We start from the raw sequence: 26,308 nt of genomic DNA, 5'->3' as shown, positions 1-26,308 counted from the left end.
TGGAAATGGACTGTGGTGATGTTAGCATAGCCTGGCAAATATAATTAATGAAACTGAATTGTATAATTTAAAATGGTAACCTTTTTGTTACATATATCTTAACATAATTAAAAAAAATAAAAAACATTCATGGGAAAGAATCTAAAGGTCAAAAACAAAGAGGAAGCCTCTACTCTACCCTGCTTTCTTCAGCAGCCCCTACTGTATCAACAGCATCATGGGGTCACGGGCAGGGTGGCTGGGTGGGGGCAGTTTGCCTCCATATTGTGGGGGGTGGGGGAGGCAGGCCTCAGCACACAAGGAAGCACTACCCTCCAGTTGCCAGTTTGTGTCCAGCCGTTTTGGCTAACCTGCCCCTATTTTATGATTCAGGCAAAACACTGGTTTTTCTTGTTTGCCTGTTTCAGCACTCTTTATTAAAAATAAAAACAAAAAACAAACCCAAACAAAACTCAGCAAGACACTACCTTTCTTTCCTCTGAAACAACAGAGGTTCCATTCACGTCTCCTTTGGGCTGTTTTATGTTTGCAATTTAAGCCTATTACTTGATTGGGCACATATTTGACATTAATTCAATTTCTTTTTTGAGAGATATTCGCTTTTTAGTGTAAATCATTTAAAAGACTATTTTAAAACACTCCATGGTAACAACAAATACAATAAAACAGCCAAATCTGTTGCTAGTGAGTCAATTCTAACTCATGGATGCTCCATGTACAGTTCTCCACCAAACAATTCCTTAAAATGAATGTTTTCAAATTCAGATTTCCTCAGTTTTATTTATATTCATTTGTATGTATATCTGTGTGTACACTGCTGTTGTTAAGTGCCATAGAGTCAGTTCCGACCCACAGTGACCCAGTATAGGGTTTCCGAGGAGCAGCTGGTGAGCTTGAGCCACCGACCTTGCAGTTCAAACAGCTTTGTAATCTGGCGCATTAACCCATAGCGCCATACCAGGACTTAAGTCTATATAATTTCATTGCCTGTGTATATTCCTATAAGGCACTCTGGTGGTGCTGTGGATTAAGTGTTGGGCTGCTAATCAGAAGGTTAGCTGTTCAAGTCCACCAGTCCCTCCATGGGAGAAAGAAGAGGCTGTCTTGTTCTTGTACGGATTTCCAGTCTCAGACATGACAGGAAGCAGTTCTACTGTCCTAATAAGGCCACTACGAGTTGGAATCAACTTGGCAACTGTATCCACCACCACAATCAAGATACTAAATAGTCCTAACACCCTTATACTGCCCTTTAAAACCACACTCACTTCCTGACCCCCATCTCTAAACTCCACTGTGGTACCTTGAATTTACTGGATACGATGTCTTAATTTCTCTTCTACCAAGTGATTGGGTTGTTGTTGTTGTTGTTGTTAAGTGCCTTCGAGTCGGATAGGACCATGCAAATAAGGTATACAGGGCTTTAAGGTTGGGATTGGTTAGCTTTGCCTTCCAGCTTGGTTTAAAAGGAGTCATCTCAGAAGCAGAGACTGAAAATCCTAGGACCATCAAGAAGGAAGAGCATGATTGGAGCATGAGATCCCTACCTAGGGAAACAGCAGAGACAGAGATGATGGCAGAGGCAGCGGCATGGAGAGACGGAGCAGCTGTGGACTCTAGGCCCATGGGTTGCGACAGAGATCAAGGGGATAAATGGCTGAGAGGCTGAAGACAAAGAGTGAGGTGAGCCTGCAGTATGGCACACAAGAGGCGTTCCTGACTAGAGAACTGCTTCCCCCCAAGTTGGCTTTGATCCTGAATTGTTTCCTGTTCACTTCCCTAATAAATCCTATAATCGTGAGCCTTACTATGAGTTTTTTGTGGCCACTGCAATGGATTATTGAACCCAGATGTGAAGCAGAGTGTTGTGGAAGGGATGGCTGATATCAGAGTAGGGTTAAAGAAGGTTGTAGAGTGGAAGCACGTCTGACCTCCATCTCATAGGAATCTGCTGATTTTGAGTTTGAGTCTCTTTCCCCTTTGTGAAGCCAGGGGAAGTCAAGACATGGCTCCCACAGGGTTTTTGAACTCACAATCAATGCTCATGGGAGCGGCAGTCAAGAAATCAAATGACATACTGCATTACACAAATCGGCTGCACAAGAGTTCTTTAAAGTGTTCCAGAGGAAACATCAGTTTGAGAACTAAGGTGCAACTAACCCAAGTCAAACTAACCCAAATGAAGTTGAGCTTTGAATAAGGAAAACTGTAAAAAAGTCGATGCATTTGAATCATGATGTCAGAGAAAAATATTAAAAGTACCATGGACTGCCAGAAGCACAAACAAATCTGTGTTGGAAGAAAGAAGTACAGCCAGAATGCCCCTTAGAAGACAGGACCGTATTGAAAAAAAAAGAAGCCAGGATAGTGAGACTTCGTCTGTCATACTTTGGACATGTTATCAGGAGGGATCATTCCCTGCAGAAGGATATCCTGCTTGTTAAAGTGATCCAATGAGATGGACTGACACAGGCAGCAATAACAGGCTCAAGCGTAACAACTGTAATGATAGTGCAGGACCAGGCAGTGTTCTGTTCTGTAGTGTATAGGGCTGTGCTACGAGTCGGAAACGACTCGACTAACAACAACAGCATCTCTAACCCCCACAACCACTCATCTGGCCTCCATTTCTCAATTTTTTTTCATCTCAAAATTGATTCAAATATACTGATTCAAATTTTTTTTAAACAACAGCTACACTTGATGTCAAGCTCAACATCACGTCCCACACTGCTGCAGAATGTCAAATAGAACAGAGCTAGTCTTGGGGCAAACAAAAGTCTACCCTGTACCTCAGGTTTCCCCCAAAAGAATTCTACAAATGATGATTAGAGCCACATTCAGGGAGTAAAATTAGAAATTTGTGAAGCCTTTGGGGTCTTCTGCAGCAATAATTTCAATAATGAGTTAGAAAGTTCAGCCCCAAGGAGACAGACCTGTTACAAAGTAGGCTGCCCCAGGCTCCTGCTGAACCCTAAGACAGTGGGTCCAGCCTGGACACGCTTCAGGGAGGAGTCATAGCATTCAGCTGACAGTCTGACTCGAGTCCTTCAGGACATCTGAGGTCCCAGGGTCCTGAGGCTGAGGCTGGGCAAAGGCTGGCAATGAGAGTACAAGAGTGGGCTGGTCATAAACTGTCCTTGTAGTCCAGAAGCAGCTGCGTCAGCTGACACTTCTGCAGATTGGTAAAGTCAGAGATGAGGGATTAAGAATGCCCCTGGAAGTAAAGGAAGATGGAAATGACCTCAGCTACACATTATCAAGCTGCCAAATCCACTTCTAGGTCCACATTCCCAATTCTGGCAGGAGCAGGTGGTGATGAAGCTGAGCCAACCTATTCCTTTGACCATTAGAAGTGATGGAAAATCAAAATAAAACAAGTGGTTTCTTTTTCCTCTGTGGCTTTGCAACCTTGGCCCATAAGTAGGACTAAAGGGCTAAAAGAAGGGAAGCCTGAGGTAGGGTGGGAGAATAAGGGCTGAGGAAAATGAATGATGGCCTAGCAGGGTGCACAGTCCCACTACCTGTCACACCTTCTTCCTTTGGACCACTGGCCCAGTTTTGCTCCAGTTCTCATCACCACACCCAGGAGACTAAACAGGGCTTTGGATCTGGGCCCATTCTTTACTGGAAGCAGCTAACCAATCGCAAATGCTAATTATTATGAGCACAAAAAAAACACAGCATAGCACAAAAGTACTTTATGAGGACTGTCAAAAGTGTCTTTATTATTACTACTTATCATAATGACATGATTGAAAAGCATAGTCCATGTTTTCTCTGACCTGGCAAGTTCCCCTCTAGACTTGGGGTGGTAACTGACCTGCATGGGACTCCTCCCTTAAAATAGGCAACGGAAGCCCCCTACTGCTGGGGTCCTGGGAGCCATGCTACCACTCTGTCAAACCTGCCCTCCCATGTCTCACGCCCATAATTCTGTGCACACAGGAACTTTAATAGTTGCACACACAATCATGAAAGGACACATTCTCACTCCACCAAACCATTCACACCCCTCACTGAAGGTCTGAGGAAACCCTCCCACACCAGCCATCCCAGAGACAATGTGGACGGAGGTGGCAGAGTATAGAGCCATCTCTGCAATTCTACAGGAGGAAGGACTGAGTGAGACACAAGCCACCTTATCTAGATGCTGAAGGAAGAGGTCCAAGGGTCACTATTGTTACCAGAATTAGCAAAAAAAACCTCCTCCCCAGTTTCCCGTCTTTAAGCCAAACTTTAAAGTTGTATGCAAGCTACACCAGTCACTCTTGTTGGATGACAACAGGAAGTCTTTGGTCAATTAGACACTGCCAAGCTCCTATGTAGTTTGCTCTGTGCCCCAGGTTTGCGACACATGACAGATTCATAAAGACAAGCTCACCACTCCCATGCCACTGTCCCCATAGACTTCTAATGCTCACCCTTGTAACACCACCAGCAATCTGGTCTTCTTGCGGGTGAAGGCTGACTGGCGGGCAGAGCGGTTCTGCTGGGCCTCCCAGGCACTGGAAAGGTACCTCTGGAAGTGGGCAGCATGAAAACATTCGGAGCTGTCCATGAGCTGGCGGTATACCATCCACCTGGAAATAGCAAATGCAATCTCAGCGGCGGACCACCTGATGGTCTGGCCCTATAGACTAAGCCAGTTCTCACTAGTGTACTCAAATGTGACTAGTACACTCTCCCAGTCTTTGTGCCCAGTGAATCTGTATAGGAGACAGCAATCCTGGCACTTCAGAAAAAGATGGAGGGCCTTGGCTGGCTGAGAGCTCAGGATTCACTATCTGATAAGAACCCTGGCCACAGGGAAAGAGGTCAGGCAAACACATGACCAACAGACTTCAGAGAGGAGAAAGACTCCTTCTGACCAGGCAGCTACTTCCTGAACGACCATTCCATAAAATGACTTCAGAGCTATGAATATGAAGTTGTCAAGGTGAAGAATTCAGAACGTTTATAGAACAACAAAAAAAGAGCTCAGGTGGAGCACTGGGTAAGTGTGTTCAGCTGCTAACCAAAAGGCAGGTACATCAAAACCACCAACTGCTCTGAGGGAGAAAGGTCTGGTTACCTTTTTATTATTAAGAAAACCTATAGGGCAGTTCAACTGTTATCTGAGTACACTATGAGCCAGAATCAACTTGATGGCACCCAACAAAAACAATATAGAACAAACGCACTGTGAATGAAAAATTGATCACTTAGTACTTACTAAATACTGATACTTCCCTAGCATCTCTCCAAAACTTGCCCATGCCGGCAATCTCCTAACCCATTAGGCAATTTTACTCTTCTCAATTCCTTTATAAGAACAGGATGCCTTATGTTGGATTGGACTGAGACAATAAATGCCCGGTTTAGACAGCAAGGTTGTTTTTTTTTTTTTTAGCAATTTGCCAACTGGGTGGAAGTGGTGGATGAATGACTTTCCCATGAGCTCACATGTCCCAGCTTCACCTGAGCTCAGTTTCCTTGTGGCCCTGGAAGGATCACTGCACCTACCAGCTCCATTTCCCTGCTGACCAGGCACTCTCTCAGGCTTTTGCATTTGCTGGTCCTGCTGTTAAATATGCTTTCCTTTCAGACATACACAGGTCACTGCTCAAATGTCATTTTCTTGGTGTGGTCTTTGCTGATTGTGCAATTCAGTAATAGAATCCCACTCCTATACTTCCTAGTCTTCCCTGGCTAATATACGAATACTATGTTTTGCATATCCAGTTCCTTATATGCCTTCTCAGTGTAAGCTCCATGAGGGCAGAGATATTTTTGTGTATTTTGGTCACTGATGTATCCCCCACACTTAGAACAGTACCTAGCAGGCAGAGAATGCTCAGTGCAATGTATTAAATGAATGGTAGACAGAGAGCGGATGGATGGCCACTGTGCTGATACGATGACACCAAAGGTCAATACAGGTAGCCCCCGCTTGAGAATGTTCATCTTATGCCACTTCACTTTTATAAGTACCTGTTTTTGCTAACTGAAAGAAATCCTAAGAGAATTTCTCTTTTATAAAAAAAGGTGAGAAGCTAGCCTTGAGCGTTTGTTTTGTAGTGAGCCATTAAAAAGGCAGCACATATCCCAAGCAGCAAGAGCAGCGTTGTAGACTCAGCATCAACCTATCACAGGGTTTTTTGTTTTTCAAAAATTATTATTATTTTTTTAAATTTAATTTTTACCTTCAAACTGTCTGTGAACACTATATGTTAGTGTTATTTTAGGCGTTACTTGTTATTTAGTATGACTTGGTAGGTTATCTTGTGTTTGGCAATACTCACAAAAATTTTCCATATACATAAATGGTAATTGATTCTTCACTTTATGTCATTTCGGCTTATGAAAGGTTTCAAAAGAACACTCTGCTCTTGGATAGCAGGGGGACCTGTACATGTATAGGATTTCCCAATCCTAGGCCCAGGCACAGAATTCCTCTCCCCAAAGCAAAGGCAGCAGCCATACTAACCTGCCATATTCCTTATGCAGTGTGACCAGAAAAGCAGAGAGCTCGCTAGCATGACAGCCTGGGAGGCCGGTTACAATGTTGATAATTACCTACATGAAAGAAACATGACATGGGTTTGCAGTTCAAGTGAGAGGCAGCACTGTCTTAAGAGAACTGACTCTGGATCTAGGCACTGTGGCTTTGAACCTCAGCACCACAATTTAGTAGTTATGTGATCTTGGCTAAAGATAGAACCTACTTTGGAGGGTGGATACGATGAGGAGCTGAATTAGTAATATATGTAAAATGCTTACTTAGAACAGGGCCTGGCACATAGCAAACACTATGTACCCACATAATGCTACTATCAGAATTTCTAAAGAGCTGGATTTCAGCAGGTTGTGAAAAAATCAGTTAAAATACAGTGCATTCAAAAGCTTAACTGCTTGAGATCACAAATATTTTTTGTAGATGTGATAGTCAACAATAACAGGACTTACTTTTAACAGTAACACTGATGAAAATATTGGGTGAGAAGGAGGTCTGGTATGAAAATGCCACAAGCATTTGTTAAATTCTCCAAAGGAGAGGGCTGGCACCAAGGATACTTGTCTGGCTGCCTGTGCCCTCCAAGCCACGTGCCTGGGGCTAAGTCATAACAATCAGGTGGGGGAAAGACTTGGGATTCTTGAGAAAGGAGTCAGGCTGGATTGTCCTAACTTCATTTACTTTTTGACCACAACCATATGAAAACAAGTTGCTCTTCAGGTAGATATTCCAAAGCAATTTGAAGAAATTTGCTGAAGTGGAGGAGTCAAGCAAGGGAGGGTATCAAGCAGGTAATCACTGAAGGATGTACGTATGTGACAGAGCATGGCAACAGGCCTCTAAGTATGTGTTTTATCCCACAATATACAAGACTCCCTGGGACACTTCTAGTCACCGATTACTTGTGCTAAAACTAAGTTGGGTGGCACTTGCCATTAGAATTGGTTGCATCAGCACAAAGATGGCCAGAGATCCCTCACTTTGGGAACCAGAAGCTTTGTCCTCACAGACCATGATCCCTACTCTGTGTCCCTTTCTGGCCCCTTGAGTATACTCCATGCAACTGACTTTTGGTTTTCCCTCTTCCCAGCCAAATGCTTCATTTTTCGTTCCTATTCCTCAGTGGTTAGGTCTTAGCCCCTTATGTCACAATATGCCTGTTCACAGCCAGATGTCTTTTTACTTTAAGGTCAGTCCAATAGTACCTTTTTTAGTAAAATATAACAAACAGATATTTTCAAAAAGATGCTTCTCATTTCTCAGAGCTTCCATTGTCGTTTACAGCTGAGTATCTTCAAGATTTGCACAGAAATAAATACCCTCCTTAAGTATATTATAACAGATGGTTCCAAAGGAATGGTGGGGGTCAAGAGGAGGCAAGTGTGAAGCAGGAGCAGATTAATAAAGTTCACTCTTGGGAAGAGAATGTTTGTAAACTATCACCTTACCCTAGAGATGCCAGCAAGGCCCATACAACACAGGCTCCCTCCCTCTTATTAAGCACAATGTGTCAACCACTGCCAGGTAAGTCCTTGTCACAAACCTCAAAGAGCTGATGGCATGGGAGAACTGCGCAAGAGTTTAAAAGACCTAGAGAAGTAAGGGTCGCTATGGGTCGGAACCGACTCGAAGGCACTTAACAACAACAACAACAAAGAGAAGTAAGGGGAGGGCAGGGCAACATGCTCAGGTTGTATCATTGTTATGGAGCTTGGCTAGCTTTAACGTAGATGCCTACACACAGTCATTGTACAGAGCAGGTTTCATGTGTAGCATTACATCTGTATCCAAGGAGGGGGAGTCTTAAGGGAACTCCATCTGAGCTCCTTTTGTTAATGGACACAAAAGACCCAAAAGTAGGCTCTCAGGATTATCTTCCTGTGAATTCCCAGTATATTTGGTGAGTTTCTCTACCTTGTCATTTTCCACTCTGAAAGGAGAGTTGATTTCAGCTTGCTGCAGCAGGACAGGAAGATGGGCCCTCATTACAGGTTCCTGACTAACACTGCTGACTGCAAAATGCTGGAGAAACCTAGAAAAACAAAGACAATGCTATTACATTACCTTCACCAGTACCACCTGAATATGCCCATCCACATGAGGAAGTTCTTACTTAATTGCTGAAAAATAAACCTTAGATTCTCTCTGGAGAAAAATACCTTATACAGTGAGTGTGTCACTAATACTTTTACCATGACCCCCAAGTCATAAAGAAAGAGGTATTTAGAAAGGACCACTTTGAGGTTTCTGGCATTCGAAATGCTACTGAAAAACAGAAAACCAGAGCTCACCAGTCCAGCTCTGGGAGTTTGGCAGAGAGTAGCTTGAGAGGACTCCATTTTTCGCCAGCTGGATGGTTGAGGGCACTGAAGAGCTTCTGTGCGTTGGAGTGTCTGCAAGATCAGAAGCTCACAGATGAGAGTTCTAATAGCTCACATACTTTATCCATATTGTGTTTCTGATGCTTTCAAGCCTGAGGCCCATGAGTTCTCCCAAACACGTATCTCACTGACTTAGACAAAATGTGGTGTTAAAATTGATAGGCCATGGAGGGAATTGCAATCAATGTAATGAAATGAAGAATGTAGTTTGTTGAATGTAAAATTGATGATCTGCTCTGTAAGCCTTCACTCAATTCACTCAGTTGTTGTTGTTAAGTGGCATCGAGTCGGTTCCGACTCATAGCCATCCTATACAGGGTTTCCACGGAGAGGCTGGTGAGTTTGAACCACCAATCTTGTGGTTCAAACCAACCTTGCAGTCTAGTGCTTTATCCCACAGCACCACACCAGGACTCCAATTCACAATAAAAAGTTAAAAAAAAAAAAGAAAGAAAGAAAGAAAGAGAGAGACTACTATTAAAACCAGATGACAGATGATGCTCGCTTGAACTAGTAGAGGAAAGGTGGTCAGAGTCGAGGTGCCTTTTGATTAGATTAGTTGTGGATTGTGAAAAACATCATGCATGGCATGGCCTTCTGTCTCCCTTAAAATCTATTTTGTCTTAAAGTTTGTTTTGCCTGATATTGATACAGCTATATTGCATTAAAAAAAAAAGTGGTGTTAATACATCACAACTCTGGGCTAATTATTTCCAGAGTAGAGATTATTTCCTTTGCCCCTCTCTAGCACCCTGGTATGGAGAGTGGTCACGACTGAGGCCTGGCATTGTGCCAGCTGAGCTGATGTGTTCACATAGGAAGGTTGGCCTGAAACCCCTTGGGGTTCTGATTCTTTGGCTGATTTCATCTGTCTTGCTTTCTATGTCACCACGGCAGAGGCCCCTGCAAATTGACAGCACTAAAATGACTGTGTTGGCCCTTTTAGAAGCCCAAGCCCCTGTGTTACATAACACAAATTATCCTGTAGGGAGAGCACACACACAAAGCTCAGAGAAACAAGCATAAACACTGGAGGCAGCCACTTACAATCTCCTTTGTTCCACAGATAATCCATCTTCCTGGATCACTTTTAAAGAGAGCCCTGAGTTAGCCTGCTGTTGCCAGGGGGAGAAGACCTAAACAAAACAGAATTTGAGCAAAGAACACTTTAAACCCAACAACAGGATATGAAACCCACATGGGGATTTGATGGTTGTTGAAAATCTAGATAGTCAGTGCAGAGAAAAATCATTACAACAAACAAGCTTGCTTCAAAAACAGGGACTAGGAACAATTTTGTTCTGTATTTTTCAAAATCAGACTTAGCTTCTGGGTTCCTCACCTCAGGGATTCTGCTCCTTCAGAGGTCAGGAGACACAGAAGAAGATATCAGTTAACAGTGTTCTGGCAACAGGGGAATTTTATACCCTGGTGATAGGGCTAGACAGAAATGGCTCAAATAGTAGGGATATGGTTGAAAAGAATCTAACGGATTGCTCTCTCAGTTTCCAGATTGAAAGCACAACCACAAGGAGGTTGGAAGGACCAGAAAGCAGAAAGGAAAGGAAGATGTCATCTGGGTTTGAGAGGCAACTTTGTAGCCAAGGGCAGGCTCTTGTCTCTTCCAAGAGATTCTGCCCTGAGGGAAGGCACCATCCCCTTACAAGCTGCTGTAATCATACCTTTCCAAGTATTTTCACTTGTCACCAAGCTGGCCAACTTTTTCAGTTTGGTTACTGGTTGGTCTCTAAGGATCTTATAAGTCTTGGTAAGCTTCCTCACTCATGCAAGACTGTGCTGAGTACCTATTAGGTGCAGCCTGCCAGGTAGAACCACCGATGAGAACAGTGTGAACCACAAGGAAGGAGAGCATGGGGTGGGGTAGAGAGCTCTGCTCCAGTGGATAGGGCCCTACAACTCTATAAAGCAACTAGAAAGGAAAATGAGTCTAAGTTGGATTTAAAGGGGACAAAGAAGAACTTTTTAAAATGCTAAAAAGCCTTTTGTTTAGTTCCTTTAGGCTCTCACCCCTCCCTGACAAGAACACAATTCTAGGACCTGAAGGGATTACAAACTTCCTCCACCAATCCTCTCAATTCTGTCATCACCTCATTGTTAGTCCTGAGACATTGCCTCATCATCTAAATTGCTAGGGAAAAACAACAGTAGTTGTTTTGCTGAATAATGACTGATGTTACCTGTGAGTAAAATGTTTGGTATATCTTTGATCTGGGGAAAAGGGCAATCATCAGAAAATTGCTTGATCCATGGAACTGAACTGGAAGATGAGGCCGCAAGGAGCTTTTGAAGTCTATCAGGAGGACAGCAACAACACTGGTGGAGTCCTAAACAGACAGAGAAGGAGTGTCAGTGAGAGAAGCTGTTTATACAGTATCATGGAAAAGGGGCACTAAGAATTCCACTTTCATGTCCAACTCCTGATTTAGCATCAGATCAATTGTTGTTAAATGCTGCTGAGTCCTCTGCTGCGGTGACATAGAAAGCAAGACAGATGAAATCATAGAGAACCTGTATCGGGTTTCTGAGGACTGACTGGTGAGTTTGAACCACCGACCTTGTGGTTCAAACCCACATTGTAGTCCTGTGCTTAACCTATAACAACACCACATAGCAAGTAAAAAATAAAGTGTAGGAGAGAGAATGCTGTGAAAGAGATGAAGCTGACCTCAGGGAGCATCTGAAATAATAGTCTTTAAAGCTTTCCAGCCCTGGGTCTTCTGACATGAGCTAAATAAAGGCAGGCTTGGTCTCAGGGTACTGAATCTTATCCAGACAGAGTGGGCCAAACCTGCTGCCACTCTATGTGGATGAGATTCTGGAGCACCTTAGGACTAGTTTTCCAGGGCCCTGTTAGTGTCGGGTGTTCCAAACGTCTGACGAAAGTTGACCACCAACAGAAAGGGGTGAACAGATGACACTTGTCACTGCAGAGTGGGATATATTCCAATAACTCGCTTTACCTAAATCCCAGGTGGACCAGTTTTCTGGTTCAGAGGGCGCCTTCTGTTCAGCACCCACAGGGGCAAAGACATTCCTTGTGATCATCCTCTCCATGGCAGAGCACAAGCCTCCCACTATCCGCATCCCTTGAGGAAGTCACTCCACTCCCAGCTCCCGAGGGAGTGGTACAGAGAAGAGCTCATCCCAGTGTTCCCATCAATTAGTATTCCTATAATGCTCAATGGAGGGACGCAGCTCTCAGAATTATCTAAAGGCTAACAGTGTACACTAACTAAACAGTTACACTATTCCAGATGTTATAAAAAGCTAACCCTTAATATCAAGCCTCCAGGTCAGCAGGGAACCAGGTACCTTGATCACATATGTACTCATGCACACACACACACATCCTATAGAATTGTTTTGTAAATTGTGCTTTCATTTGATGTCAGTCTACACTGAAGACTAAAATAAAACGAAACTCCTATGCACCTCAGAAACCCTATACAGGGTTGCTATGCGTCGGAACCGACTCAACGGCACTTAACAGCAACAATGCCTCTCACTGCTGAGTCTCCTGGGTGGGCTGAATTGCCATAGGTGCCTGGAGGAAGCCTTTGTTCTTCTGAAGAACCCCAGCACCTAGAGCAGTCCAGGTGCCCCTAGATTCAGGATGTTGCCTCCTTGGAGAGCGAGAGCACTCTTCTGAGTACCAGGCAGTTGAAGCTATTAGATGGACATCCTTTAGGGATGTCAGAATATAGGAGACAACAGAAATGGCTGAAACCTAGGAATGTCAGAGGCAATGTGCTTTGCTGCTACCCGCCCTAGAAGGCTCATCCCATTCCTGCACATGCAGCAAAACCCAAGTGCTGTGGGTGGGTTACCATGCTCACCTCCTTGTGGGAGGGCTGTGAGGACATCTCCTGTCCATCTGGGATACTCATGCTTGGGCTAAGTCAGGCTTAACCTGATGGGGCCCAGCTGATTGCTTGCCAGTTGAGGTGGGCTCTGACCCAGCAGCACAATCAGCCAGAGGTCAGGGCAGGGGGTGCCGACTATCCCAACCCAAGTTGGAAATAGCCAAGGGTTGTGATAAGGGTTTAATCTTTCTCAAGTGGTTCCTCAAGCCATCAGAGCACATGCCTCTCTTCTTTTCCCCTCATAAGGCATTTTGGTTTTCTTTCTTAACACCAACTTTCCATTATAAAAATAACATGTTTGTTAAATAAACATTTGAAAATATAAAACTAGGAAAGAGTAAAAGATTTTAAAAAATCAATCAAAAGTCTTATCACCTAAACCCAACTACAGCTAACATTTTATTACTTTTCCTTCTAGTCTTTTTTCTATACATTCATTGATTTGCCTTTTCTATACAGTAGAAAATCCTATTTAGTTTTGCAATTCCATATTCTGCTTTTTAAACTTAATTTATCATTATTGTTGCTACGTACTGTTGAGTTGGTTCCCATGGAGACCCCATGTACAAAAGAACACTGCCAGGCCCTGTGCCATGAGCATTTGCCATATTATTTGGGTACACACTATTTGTAAACATTTCACACTACTCTCTTAGCATAGCTGCACAGTCACATACCTACTTCATTTCTCTTGTGCCAACTGGAGCTTTTATTTACTCTTTGTTAATTTGCAGTTACACTTGTGATATGAGATTGTTTTGGATTTGTTTCAAAACAATTAATGGGAAAATTCTATTATCTTTTAATGTCATTCTTCCATGAAGCCCCCTAGCATATATGTCACCTACCCTCCTTGTCCTCAGAACATCCCTGAACTGAAACTCAGTATTTCCATGTTAACAAGTCTTCATATTTCTCTTTGTAGAAACGAAATATTAACTTGTTTGTTTTAATTGCCAGAAATGTTTTTCCTAGTTTATATTTTGTGCCTTTTGATTCTCTTTTTGAAATACTTTTTAAGACATTTTAAATGATCAAGAATCTGATTAATTTTATGGTTTATCTATACCAGGGGTGGGGAAACTTTTTTCTGCCAAGATTTGTAACATTATTCATGGGCCATACAAAATTATAAACTTAAAAAGACTCTTTAGTCTACTACTAAGACTTTTATCATATAGAGCCAACCAATCTGTCAGGTTGGCTGCCCTGCCCTTTTGATTAGCCTTTTGATTAGGCTCTATGTGGAAGAAATACTTGCTCACAGGATTTGTTTTTAGAGCATTCCATCTTACCTAGTCCTTGTCCTGGCTCCCAACCAGGTTGACTGGGAGGCTGAGACCAGACAGAGTGGAGAACTGCCCTTTGCTCTTGTGGTTCACTGAGACACGTTGTGCCCTGGCCAGGGGGTTCAGGTGAGGGGAAACTCATACCCCGCCTCCAAGGGGAAATGGTCAAGTTAAAGGCTGGTTATAGGGAATGGAGCTTTCTTGTAGCTGATGGTAATGCTGAGTAGGTAAGGAAGGTAGGGTTAAGTCCTCAGGAAAAGTTAGTAATTTCTCTCCTCCTTTGGCTTACTTACAGTCCTTTCCCTTGCTGATAGTGATGGCTAAGTGGAATCCCATCAATGCAGCTTTTAAGTTCTTAAGTGGGTGAGCATTTGTGTCCTTGGGCTGAAAGCCATCAGTGAAGGGCCACTGGAGGTCTTCCTAATCCCTTTTATAATAAATGAACTAGGCATAGGTAGCTACCAGTCCCCCTGACCCCAAAGTCCTTTCTAGCTAAGCTGCTGGCAGAGCTGAGAGACTAACATGGCTTGAGGATGCCCAGGCCTGTCTGACTTACTTCCCTGCCTGCCTGCTTCAAGGGCAGTGCTGATTCCTAAAGTCTTGCCTCGTGGTGTTAGTAGGAAGATGGGAAGTTATCTGGTTTTTCCTCTCAGAAGAACATCTTTTCTGAACACCAAAATCATGGATTGGTAAAACACCTACCCCATCATAGAACGAAATGGAATTCATGTAATTCTTGGAAATGATGATACTTCCATGATGACGATGAAAAACCACAAGGCCACTAGAAAAGAAATGCACTTTCCCTGGAAGGCAAAGAGACATGGTTAGAGCTGGAGGGCTAGATCCTTGGGTCTAAATCCCAGTGTGCTTCTCACAAGTACCAGGTCAGGTCAGAGGGTAACCAGAGACCAGCATCGGTACCACTGAAGTTACATGGTTATCTACATGCTCTGGGGAAGCCAATGCATTCTCTCAGGGCTTCAGAGAGGTATGAGGTATCAGACACAATCTTTATATACGATTTAAAAAAACGAGTGAATAAATTCACACTCTCTTAAAGGTATCTTCCAAGGAAACATGCTAAAAAAAAATGGCTTGGGCATGCCTGTTCCATTATTGAGTTTATAATATACTCCTTTTTCCTGCCTTGGCAGATGCTGGCTTCACTCTAAAGTAGGAGTGGGGAACCTTTTTTCTGCCAAGGGCCATTTGGGTATTTATAATATAATTTGCGGGCCATACAAAATGATTGACTTAAAAATTAGCCTGCTGCATGTGGTCTGGCTGATGACCACACTGGTCACTGATTGGGAGAAGAGGGGGAAAAACAGCAATGAAGGTGGGAGCTAAGTCCGACCACATTCAATAAACTCCTGTGAACCCAGGTGGAGACCTGGCTGGCCAACAGTATGGCAAGACCCAGGGACTCCTGGGCCCAGAGTAAGTGACATGGCCACAGAAGACTAGAGCGGAGAGCAAAGCGTCCAGCTGATATGAAGTGAGGGGAGATGCACAAGAATACCCATACTTGTAGATAGTACCCACTTGACCTGGCTTCAATGGCTGGATGATCAGAACTCGACTAGAAGAAGAAAGAAGAGGGGAAAAAAAGAGTAACCCTCTACAATTCGATGAACTTTACCTATACTTATGGATATAGCAGCTCATAAAAGGGAACAAATCTTTACAGTGAGGATCACTCCCACCCCATCGGTACACAGGGTTGACAGGGATGGGCAACTTAGACACTGGCTACCCAAAATGGGTGGGCTACAAAGGCAAGAAGTGGCTGGCTTACAAGCTTTCAAGAGGGAGCCTAGTTTCAGACAGGGTAGGGGAAGGTAGAATCTCCCTCCAGTGAATGATTTCCAACCTGTTGGGACGGGACTAATGAAAGGAGATGGGGGTAAGACTCATGCGGTACAATAGTGAATAATTACTATCAGAACTGACTGTGAGGATCAGAAATGTAAAGGTAGATGTTTTGTAACAAAAAGAGAGGGATGGCTGATTTTGCAGTCCAGGAGCAGAGGTCCCTCGGACCATCAAGTGAGAAAAGCGGAGTGCGGGACCCTACCCAGAGAAGCAGTGATGCCAGAAATGGAGGCAGAGATGATGTGGACAGTTGGAGCGGCTGGGGACACTGGACTCAGGGAGGGAGAGAGGCTGTGTGCCAACGGCCCGCGGGGCAGGCCTGTGGGGTGTACCCTTTGGTTGTTTGATAATGCATGAACAGGACTGTAATCACTGCAATGAAATGAAATATGATAGGATGAATGTAAAACTGATGTTCTCCCATGTAAACCCACATAATTCACAATAAAAACTGGTAGTGTAGTGGTTATGAATCGGGCTGTGAACTGCAAGGTCAGCAGTTCGAAATTACCTTCTGCTCCACAGGAGAAAGATAAGGCTTTCTGCTCTCGTAAAGATTTACAGCCTTGGAAACCCTGTACAGGGTCGCAATGAGTCAACCAACTCCACAGCACATAACCACCACCACCACCAATGGAGTCCTGGTGTGGCGCTGTGGGTTAATGTGCCAAACTGCAAAGATGTTTGAACTTCAAGGTCGGCAGTTCAAGCTCACTAGCAGCTCCTCGGCAACCCTATACAGGGTTGCTATGGGTCGGAACCAACTTGACAGCACTTAACAACAACAACAATGTTGTGGCTGGAACTGCAGTTGCTTTGGCAGGGCCAGACCAAATGATTTTGCAGGCCTCATACAATCTGCCACGCCAGGAGTCTTGTAGTGACATTGTTGGTTAATTAATGTGCTGGACTACAAAGTCGGCTGGAACCACAAGGCTGGTGGTTCAAGTTCACCAGCTGCTCCTCGGAAACCCTATACAGAGTTACTATGGGTCGGAACCAACTCAACGGCACTTAACAACAACAACAACACAACCTGTGGGCTGGATGTTCCCCGCCCCTGGTCTATAGCATTCCATCATCCTTGTAGCTACCTCACTCCCAAAACATGGTCCTCTGATGTCACTGAGCTTTCAAAATCTTTGGCTAGCCATTCTCACCTACTGATCAAAACAATCTGACTTTCTTCTCAATCAATTACCTTTGCCAGTGTTTACTAAGCACTAGGAGTCCTGGTGTGGCACTGCAGGATAAGCACTAGACTGTAAGGTCAGTGGTTCAAATTCACCAGCTGCTCCTTGGAAACCCCATTAGGTTGCAATGAGTAGGAAATGACTCGATGGCACTTAACAACAATTAAGCACAACGTATGTCACATACATCATGTTTTTCAGTCCTCATAATAGTCTTAAGAGGTGGTATTAATCTTGTAGAACTGCTAAGGAAGCTTGAGTTTAGAGAGGTATCACCCAAAGTCACACAGGCTACTTGGTGGGGAGCCGGGTGAAGGACTGCTAAAACTGTGTGGGAGCCAGACCACTTCTCCTGGCCTTACAAGGGGAAAGAGAATCAAACTCAAAATCAGTCCAAGGTTGATTTCGATGAAGTGGAGGTCAGACATGCTTCCACTCTACAACCTTCTTCAGCCCAGTCTGACACCAAGCATACCTCCCACATCACTTTCTGCTTCACATCTGGATTCGATAATCTATTGCAATGGTCACACAGAACTCATAACAATACTCACAATTATGGGGTTTGTTAGGGAAGTGAACAGGGTACAATTCAGGATCAAAACCAACTCAGGATGCAGCAGTTCTCCAGTCAGGAACGCCTCTTATCTGCCATACTGCAGGCACACCTCACTCTTGTTTTTGGCCTCTCAGCTATGTGGTCCTTTGGCCTCTGCCCCACTAGGGCAAGTGATAGTGATACGAAACTCTTTTAGCCAGGCTGTGAATGCCCAAAGGGCACATTCTGTAAGCCAGTCACTTGCTTGTAGGTATGCAACTGTATTCAGTTCATAAGCCTAGAGCTGGAAGCCCCATGCCACCACCTCTGCTGTTGTCTCTGCCGCAGCCTCTGTCATTGCCTCTTGCCATCAACTTTTGATGTCTCATGCCCTTCTTTGTTGTTTTTGTTTGTTTTATTTATTTTTTAATGTTTTATTGTGAATTATGTGATAGTTTACATGGGAGAACATTAGTTTTACATTCATCCTATTGTATATCGTTTCACTGCCATGGTTACAATCCCCTTCAAGCATCATCAGCCAATTAAGCCTGCCCCCGGTCATCAGCACACAGCCCCTCTCCCTCTCTGTGTCTAAAGTCCCCATCATGCTCTTCTTTCTTGATGGTCTGGGGATCTTCCTTCTTCCTTTCCTGACATGGCTCCTTTTAAATTGAACTGGAGGGCAAATCCCAGCCTTAGAATCCTGTATACCTATTTGCACAGTCCTGGTGTGGCTCTGTGGGATAACGCCCTGGACCACAAGGTCATTTGAACCTCAGGGTTGGTGGTTCAAACTTATCAGCCACTCCTCAGAAACCCTATACAGGGTTCTATGAATTGGAACCAACTTGATCGCACTTAACACACCACTATCACCACTCAATCACTTGGTGGGAATAGAAAAGCCACATCAAGTAAATTTAGGGCACAGCAAGGACCCAGATTTGTCTGATGCCAAAGGTATTGTACCATGCTGACCTCCTTTGGTCCTCTTGCCCTTTTTTCCATCTCTTTCCCCTCTGTGGGTAATGTAACACAGTACCGTCTCTGTTCCTCAACCTCAACAGGTCCACAGTGCTGCCCACCAGTTCTTCCACTGCTGGTGCCCTAACAGGGTAAGTTCTGCCTTTCCTTCTCCCTTCTGTGAATCTGAACACCCAGGGTAAGAGGAAGCTCCCTATCACTTTGTCTTTGATTGACCTTTCTATCTTAGGAAGTCCAACTGGAAAGGGATGAACTGTAAGGGCCAAACAAGATGCCACATACCAATGAAGAATGTGACTTTTCCTCTTTCAGACAACAAGCTGCACAAATAGAAACCCTCCGACAGTCCTGCCTGTGTGAACAGGGAATGTTCATCACTGCTCAGGAAATGTCATGATTCAATAGCTATAAAACTTTCATTCTGTGTGCATGAAAGTATATGGAATGTACACAAGATAGTGTGTGAAACCTTCTTACCTACAACCACACATCTTGAGGGAATGAGTCAAGGTCAACCGGCATAACATAATCCAAATAGACAATGTTTTACATTGTACTTTGGTGAGTAACGACTGGGGTCTTAAGAGCTTATGAGCGACATCTAAGGTGCAACTATCTGTGTCTCCCTGTCTGGAGCAAAGAAGAGTGAAGGAAATCAAAGACACATGGAAACAATTAGTCCAATGGACTAAGTGAAATCCAGCCAGAAGAACTAGATGGTGCCTATCTAACACTGTCACTCACTCTGAAAGCAATCACAATAGGACGTCCTGGGAACAGGGGAAGAAAAATGTAAAACAAAACTCAAATTCATCTAAAGGACCAGGTTTACTGGTCTGATAGAGACTTGTGGCACCCCAGAGACCATTATCTCTTAGAAACCCTTCAAACTGGAAATAAACTCACCTCAATGGCTCAATTTTCAGCCAAATAATAACCAGGCCTATTAGGTGAGTAACACTCCTTGAAACATTCAGCCACAGGAAATCATTTATCAAGGGATAAAGATCAGTAGGCAGAAAGGAGTAGGAAAGAAGAATGAATGAAAATGGTAAATACAGAGAGGAAGTGGGAAGGGTATTGTAGGGGCTGCAATCAATGTCACAAAACAAAATGTGTAGACAGAAACCCAATTTGTTTTGTAAATTTTCTCCCAAATTACAACAAAAATCTAAAAAAAGGCAAGAAAAAGCACTGTATAGTCTGTAAATCCCTACAGGAAGCATGAAGGATTGTCTGGGTGCCAATCATTTCACTGAGACCTTAGGAAATAGGAAGAGCAAGGTTGAGCTGGCCTGACCTTTAAATGGTCTGAGCCATGCCTCATCATTTTGGCAAGGCTGAGGCCAAGATACTGGCTCTCCCCAATCAAAACCAAGCAAAAGAAAACAGAGCCTTAGATAGATCTACGAGAGAACTAACTATTTATAAGAATGCAATAAACTTGCAGTTAGGAGCACTGACACTGGTGTCAGGAATCTACCGGCTTTGCAACTCATTTGTAAATGGGGACAACAGCAGTACTTTCTTAATATATTTTTTGTGAAGACAAAAACACAAACAAAACTCACTGCTATCGAGTTGACTTATCGAGTTGACTCAGCGACCCTATATATACAGTTTTTGAGGCTATAAATCTTTAATGAACCAGAAAATCTTATCTTTCTCCCATGGAGCAGCTGGTGAGTTTGAACTGCCGAACTTGTAGTCAGCAGTCCAGTGTATATCCTACAGTGCCATGATTGCTCCAAATAAGACAAGGCATGTAAATAGTATAGAACAGTGCCTGGCATATAGAAAATGCTATATGATGTTGTCTATATGGTGTAGCACTATAGGATAAGCACTAGATGGTGAATCATAAAGTCAGCAGTTCAAACTTACACCAGCTCCTCCTCGGAAACTCTATACCGGGTTGCAATGAATTGGAATCGACTTGATGGAACCTAATAACAACAACATCATTATCATCATTATCTGGGTGGTCTAAAAAACTCATCCAGAGAATTAAGTTTAGAGGGATTCTAGGTTGATGGTGGCGGTGGTTATGTACTGTGGAGTCGTTTGCGACTTATAGCAAACCTATACAAGGTTTCCGAGGCTGTAAATCTTTACGGGAGCAGAAAGCCTCTTTCTCCAATACAAATACTTGTTGGAGAAAATTAACTTCACTGCAGACATACAGGAATTTCCACAAATACGAGGGGGCTTCAAAAAGTTTGTGGAGAGGACTAGAGTGGAGAATGAAGCATTCAACTGATAAGAAGAGAGGGCATATGGACAAAAACACCCACACTTACAGATAATACCCATTTGACCTGGCTTCAATGGCTGGATAATGATCAGAGCTCAACTAGAAGAAGAAAGAAGAGGGAAAAAAGAGTAATCTGATATAATTTGATGAACTTGACCTACACCTCTGGATGCAGTACAAAAGAGGGAAAAAATTTTTACAGCGAGGATCATTCCCACCCCCTCAATACACAGGGTAGACAGAGATGGGCAACTTGGACATTGGCTACCCAAAATGAGGGGGGTTACAAAGGCAAGAAGTGACTGGCTTACACGCTTTCAAGAGGGAGCAGAGGAAAGTAGAATGTCCACTGAGTAGTATCCAATCTGTCTGGGTGGGACTGATGAAAGGGGATGGGGATAGCACTCATATGGTACAATAGTGAAAAATTGCTATCACAACTGAGTGTGAGGGTCGGAAATGTAAAGGTAGACATTATGTAGCAAAAGGAGGCGAGTGGTTGACTTTGCAGTCCAGGAGCGGAGGTCTCTAGGACCATCAAGGGAGGAAGAGTGGAGTGTGGGACCCTATCCAGAGAAACAGTAACGCCAGAGATGGAGGCAGAGACGATGATGTGGAGATATGAAGCGGCTGGGAACTCTAGACCCAGAGAGAAAGAGGGGCTTTGTGCTGATGACCAGGCTTGCGGGGTATACCATTTGGTTGGTTGATGATGCATGGAAGGGACTGTAACCATGGAAGTGTAATGATATACAATAGGATGAATGTAAAGCTAATGTTCACCTATGTAAACTATCACCTAATTCACAATAAAATATTTAAAAACATCCAAAGTTTGTGGAAAATTTCCATTACATTTAATCTAATCTGAACTTTTTGAAGTCCTCTCGTAAAGTTCCAAACTCTGTCCCAAATTATAAAGCACTCAAGCAAAGTAGGCATTATGATGGGATCTAGCAGCAATCATGAAGAGCAGAGTCAGACACACAAAAAACAAATGCACTGGAATTCTCAGAAGCAACTAAAAACATGATTAAGGTATAAGAAATAAGCAAACAAACAAAAAACATATACAGCTACGGAAATAATAGAAAAGAATAAAGTAAAATACAGTTGACTCTTGAACAATGTGGGAGTTAGGAGTGCTGACCTCCCACCCTATGGAAAATTCGCATATGATTTATGTTGTTGTTAAGTACCATCGAGTCAGTTCCAACTCATAGTGACCCTGTATAGTTTCCGAGGAGCAGCTGGTGAGCTTGAACTGCTGACCTTACAGTTCAAATGGCTTTGCAGTCTGGCACATTAACCCACAGTTAGATGATCTTAAACAACTGTGATGTGGGGAAGGGCTAGAGATAGAAACATCATCTTCCTAAGTGTTTAGACCTATACAGAGGCTGTGTCAAGAAACAATTGGTTCACATTTTGGTATGTTTGTTTAATAAAGGTTTCTATAATTTTTGTAGCAATACTTTTTGACCTACTCTCCTGTTTTCTACAGTCTACTATTACATATTTACTTATGAATTCCTTTTTGTTCATCTGTATTGAGATTTTTTGGGCATCTGAACCTGAGATTTCGTGTCTTTCAACAGTCACGACACAGACTCCCTCTAGGTCTATCCACTTCTGAAGGTGGTGTTTCCATTTCTCTAACCCTTTCCTGAAGAATTTGGCACTGATTTATACCACATCACAATGGTAGTTTTGGTATCCTTGAGGGACTCAAATTGTATTCTTTTCAAATATTGAGTTTGGAGAACTAAAAAAAGTCTTAAGGGGCTAGATCAGGGCAATAGGGTGGATGTGGTAAGGCTTCCCAAGGAAATTCTCATCCATTAGCCCCTGCTACGCTACCCTCAAAGAATGAGCAGGTACACTGTTGTTATGGAAACAAATACCTTAGTGCAATTGTCCTTTTCTTCAGACTTCCATCTAATACATTCTCATGCTGGTCTTGTGTCCTTCAGGAAAGTCTATCAAGATTACCCCTTTGGAGTTCCAAAAATCAGTCGCCATAACTGAGCTAATCTCCTGGGAAGGAACTGCTTTCACTGGACCTTTTGTTTTGAAGGCCTTCCAACGAAACCAAGACAAGTCCATTATTGAGAGAACTTGTCTGAGGCCATTCACTGATGCAAGAAATATGTTTAAACATGTTTTGTTTGGAATAAACCCATGCATGTATGAACTGGAATACTTAATAACTTACCCTCATAAAAAATAAAATACCTTAAAAGCTGTCAGAAAACAGAAATTAGCTACAAAACAACAATTAGTATGACAGCAACTTCTCAGAAATAATCACAGAACAGTATACCCAGTAAAATTATGCCTTGTAAGAAGTAGGGAGATGTGCATCAAAAGACGTCACCAAAAGATTATAAGACAAGAACTTACAGAATGGGCAAAAAAATTTGGCAATGATATATCAGACAACGAACTACTCTCTAAAATCTATAGAACACTTCAACACCTCAGCAAAAACAAGACCAATAGTCCAATTAAAAAATGGGTCGAGGACATCAATGGACACTTCACTAGAGAAAATATTCAGGAAAAAAAAAAATACAAAGAAATGCTTGCAATCATTAGCCATTAGAGAAATGCAAATCCAAACAATAATGAAATATCATTTGATTTCAGCATTAATAACAAAGTTACAAAAAAAACAGGAAACAACAAATACTGATGAGAATGTGCAGAGACAGGGCCCCTCCACCACGGCTAGTGGGACTATAAAATGGTATTATCACTGTGAAAAATAGTGTGGCACTTTCTCAAAAGTTGGAACTAGAAATACCATATGAGCAATCAATCCCTCTACTTGGTATACACTAAGAGAAATAAGAGCCGTGACATTAATAGATACATGTACACCCACGTTCATGGCAGCACTGTTCACAATAGCCTAAGTGCCCATCGACAGAAAAATGGTTAGACACTTTGGAACATACGCACAATGGAATACTACAAAATGTTGAAGAATAATGATGAATCTTTGAAACATCTCACAACATGGTTGATCCTGGAAGACATTATGCTGAGTGAAAGCAGTCAATCACAAAAGGACAAATACTGTATGAGACCATTGATGTAAAAAGTTAAGAAAATATTTTCTTGATAAAAGTAACATTTTATGATGGTTACCATGGGGATAAGCTATGGGTCGGAACCGACTCGACGGCACTTAACAACAACAACAACATGGGGATAAGGTAAAGGAAAATTATTCACTGGCTAGAGGACAGATGCCATGTTGAATTTAAGTGAATAAAGGTAAATATTGTTAACTGACAGTACATGGATAAGAATGTAATCACTGTAACAGAATGATGTATATGAATTGTTGAATATAAAACTGATGATTTGCTATGTAATCCTTCTTTCATTTCAAATTCAAAATACAACTTTCTTTTGGGTGGGTGGACCCAAATAGTACAAAACTATTCAGAAAGAGAGTAAAGGCATTAATAAATTTATTTTTTAAACTTCCATGTTGATTTACTATGGATTATTTAGAAAACCATTTTCATGAAAATTACTAATACATTATTAAACTTTCTTAAGCATTTAAAAAGAATCACCATTTAAAATAATAAAGACTTTATCAGCATAGTTATGAGCATCAACATGACTGTTGGAAATTAATCTTCTTGTAAAACAACATTGATCTAACAAAAGTAAATTTTCTTCTTTTTGAAGCTTAAGAATGTCAGTTGGCCCTATATATCTATGGCCAATTAATAATTTTATTTTTGTAAAATATATAAACAAAAAGTTTGTTTGCCATTTTCATCATTTTAAAATGCATTATTCAGCAATATTAATTACTTTTGTATTTCCAAAAGTTTCACATTACTCCAAACAGAAACTCACTACTACTTCAGCAATTACTTCCATTGCTCCTCCCTGCTACCTTGGGTAACCACTAATAGGTTTAATCATGCCATAGCATGCGTCAGAACTTCCTTTCTCTTTACGGCTAAGTAATAGTCTATTTCATGAATCAAAGAATAAATCATTAGAAATCAGGAAACATTTCAAGAGATTCTTAGTGTTATTTAGAGGGAAATGTTTTGCCTTAAATGCTAGTATTAAAAAGACTTACAATAAATAAATAAAGCATCTGATTCAATGGAAAAAAACTTAAAAAGTAAAACAAAATTGGAGATAAGTAGAGATGATGAAGATATGAGTAGAAATTAAGAATTAGGAAACAACACCCAATATAAGAACAATAAAGCTCAAATTAGTCCTCTAGGAACACTTCTGACATGATTAATCAAGGATTAAAAAGACCAAAAGGTCAACAATTACTCCAAAGCAAAGATGTAAAGATAAGGGATCAATGAAACTTGTTGTTAAGTGACGTCGAGTCGATTTTGACCCATAGAGACCCTGTGTAGGGTTTCCAAGGAGCATCTGGTGAGCTTGAACCACTAACCTTGCAGTTCAAGCAACTTTGTAGTCTGACGCATTAGCCCACAGCGCCACAACAAATCAGAGTGCAATTAAAGAGAATGCTAACACACTGTGGAAAATGTAACTGAACAATTTCTGTAAAACTGCCAAATGGGAACCTAATTTGCTGTGTAAACTTTCACAGAAAACACCACATATTATTAAAAAAAGAATTAAAGAGAAATGCCTATAATAGAAATACAAATGGCAGTATAAGCATGGACAGTACAGAAATTAAGAATTAATGTCTTTATACCAAAAAATTAAAAAACTTAGATGAAATGCAAAAAATTTTATGCTACATAATTTAAAAACTTAGATATTGCACAGGAAGAAAATAGAGTGTTGTCTGTCACACTGTGGGGATTGCATTCGATGTAATGAATCAAAATGTGTATGAATTATTGAATGGAAAACCAAGTTGCTTCGTAAACTTTCACCCAAATCACAATAAAATGTTAAAAACATTTTTTCCTAGAAACTTAAAGTTTCCAAAAGTGATTAATAAAAATAGAAAACCTGAAATTCCTTTAACTATTAAAGAAACTGAAACAGTAATTAAAAATCATGCCCTCAGTACCAGAGTCAAGCACGAAATAAACCTCTTATTTTGTTGTCGTTAGGTGCTATCTATTCAGATCAGATTCATAGCAACCCAATGCACAACAGAATAAAACACTGTACCATCCTCACAATTGTTGTTAATTTGAGCCCACTGTTGCAGCCACTGTGTCAATCCATCTTGTTAAGGGTCTCCCTCTTTTTTGCTAACCCTCTACTTTACCAAGCATAATGTCCTTTTCCAGGGACTAGTCCCTCCTAATAATGTCCAAGGTATGTAAGACAAAGACTTGCCATCATTATTTCTAAGGAACATTAACTTAAAATTCCAAGACAGATTTGTTCGTTCTTTTGACAGTTCATGGTACTTTCAATATCCC

General features: G+C 42.0%; 1 protein-coding gene across 1 annotated transcript in view; it reads right to left on the bottom strand.

Annotated features, from left to right (window-relative positions):
• The window catches only part of LOC102837176 (chromosome unknown open reading frame, human C20orf194), a 98,184-nt gene that overhangs the window by 34,184 nt on the left and 37,692 nt on the right, over positions 1 to 26,308 (bottom strand). Inside the window, exons 12-18 of the mRNA XM_006874826.1 lie at positions 14,753 to 14,856; positions 11,076 to 11,222; positions 9,925 to 10,013; positions 8,788 to 8,889; positions 8,411 to 8,528; positions 6,470 to 6,558; positions 4,425 to 4,583 (exon numbers count right to left, since the gene is read on the bottom strand). Of these exons, the coding sequence (XP_006874888.1) occupies positions 4,425 to 4,583; positions 6,470 to 6,558; positions 8,411 to 8,528; positions 8,788 to 8,889; positions 9,925 to 10,013; positions 11,076 to 11,222; positions 14,753 to 14,856 (808 nt within the window). The remainder of the gene's footprint in view (positions 1 to 4,424; positions 4,584 to 6,469; positions 6,559 to 8,410; positions 8,529 to 8,787; positions 8,890 to 9,924; positions 10,014 to 11,075; positions 11,223 to 14,752; positions 14,857 to 26,308) is intronic.

This window comes from Chrysochloris asiatica, unplaced genomic scaffold (genome assembly GCF_000296735.1).
Source record: "Chrysochloris asiatica unplaced genomic scaffold, ChrAsi1.0 scaffold00304, whole genome shotgun sequence".
In the NCBI taxonomy this organism is placed as follows: domain Eukaryota; kingdom Metazoa; phylum Chordata; class Mammalia; order Afrosoricida; family Chrysochloridae; genus Chrysochloris; species Chrysochloris asiatica.
Note: the sequence above shows the minus strand (reverse complement) of the source record. Positions and strands in the feature narration are given on the sequence as shown.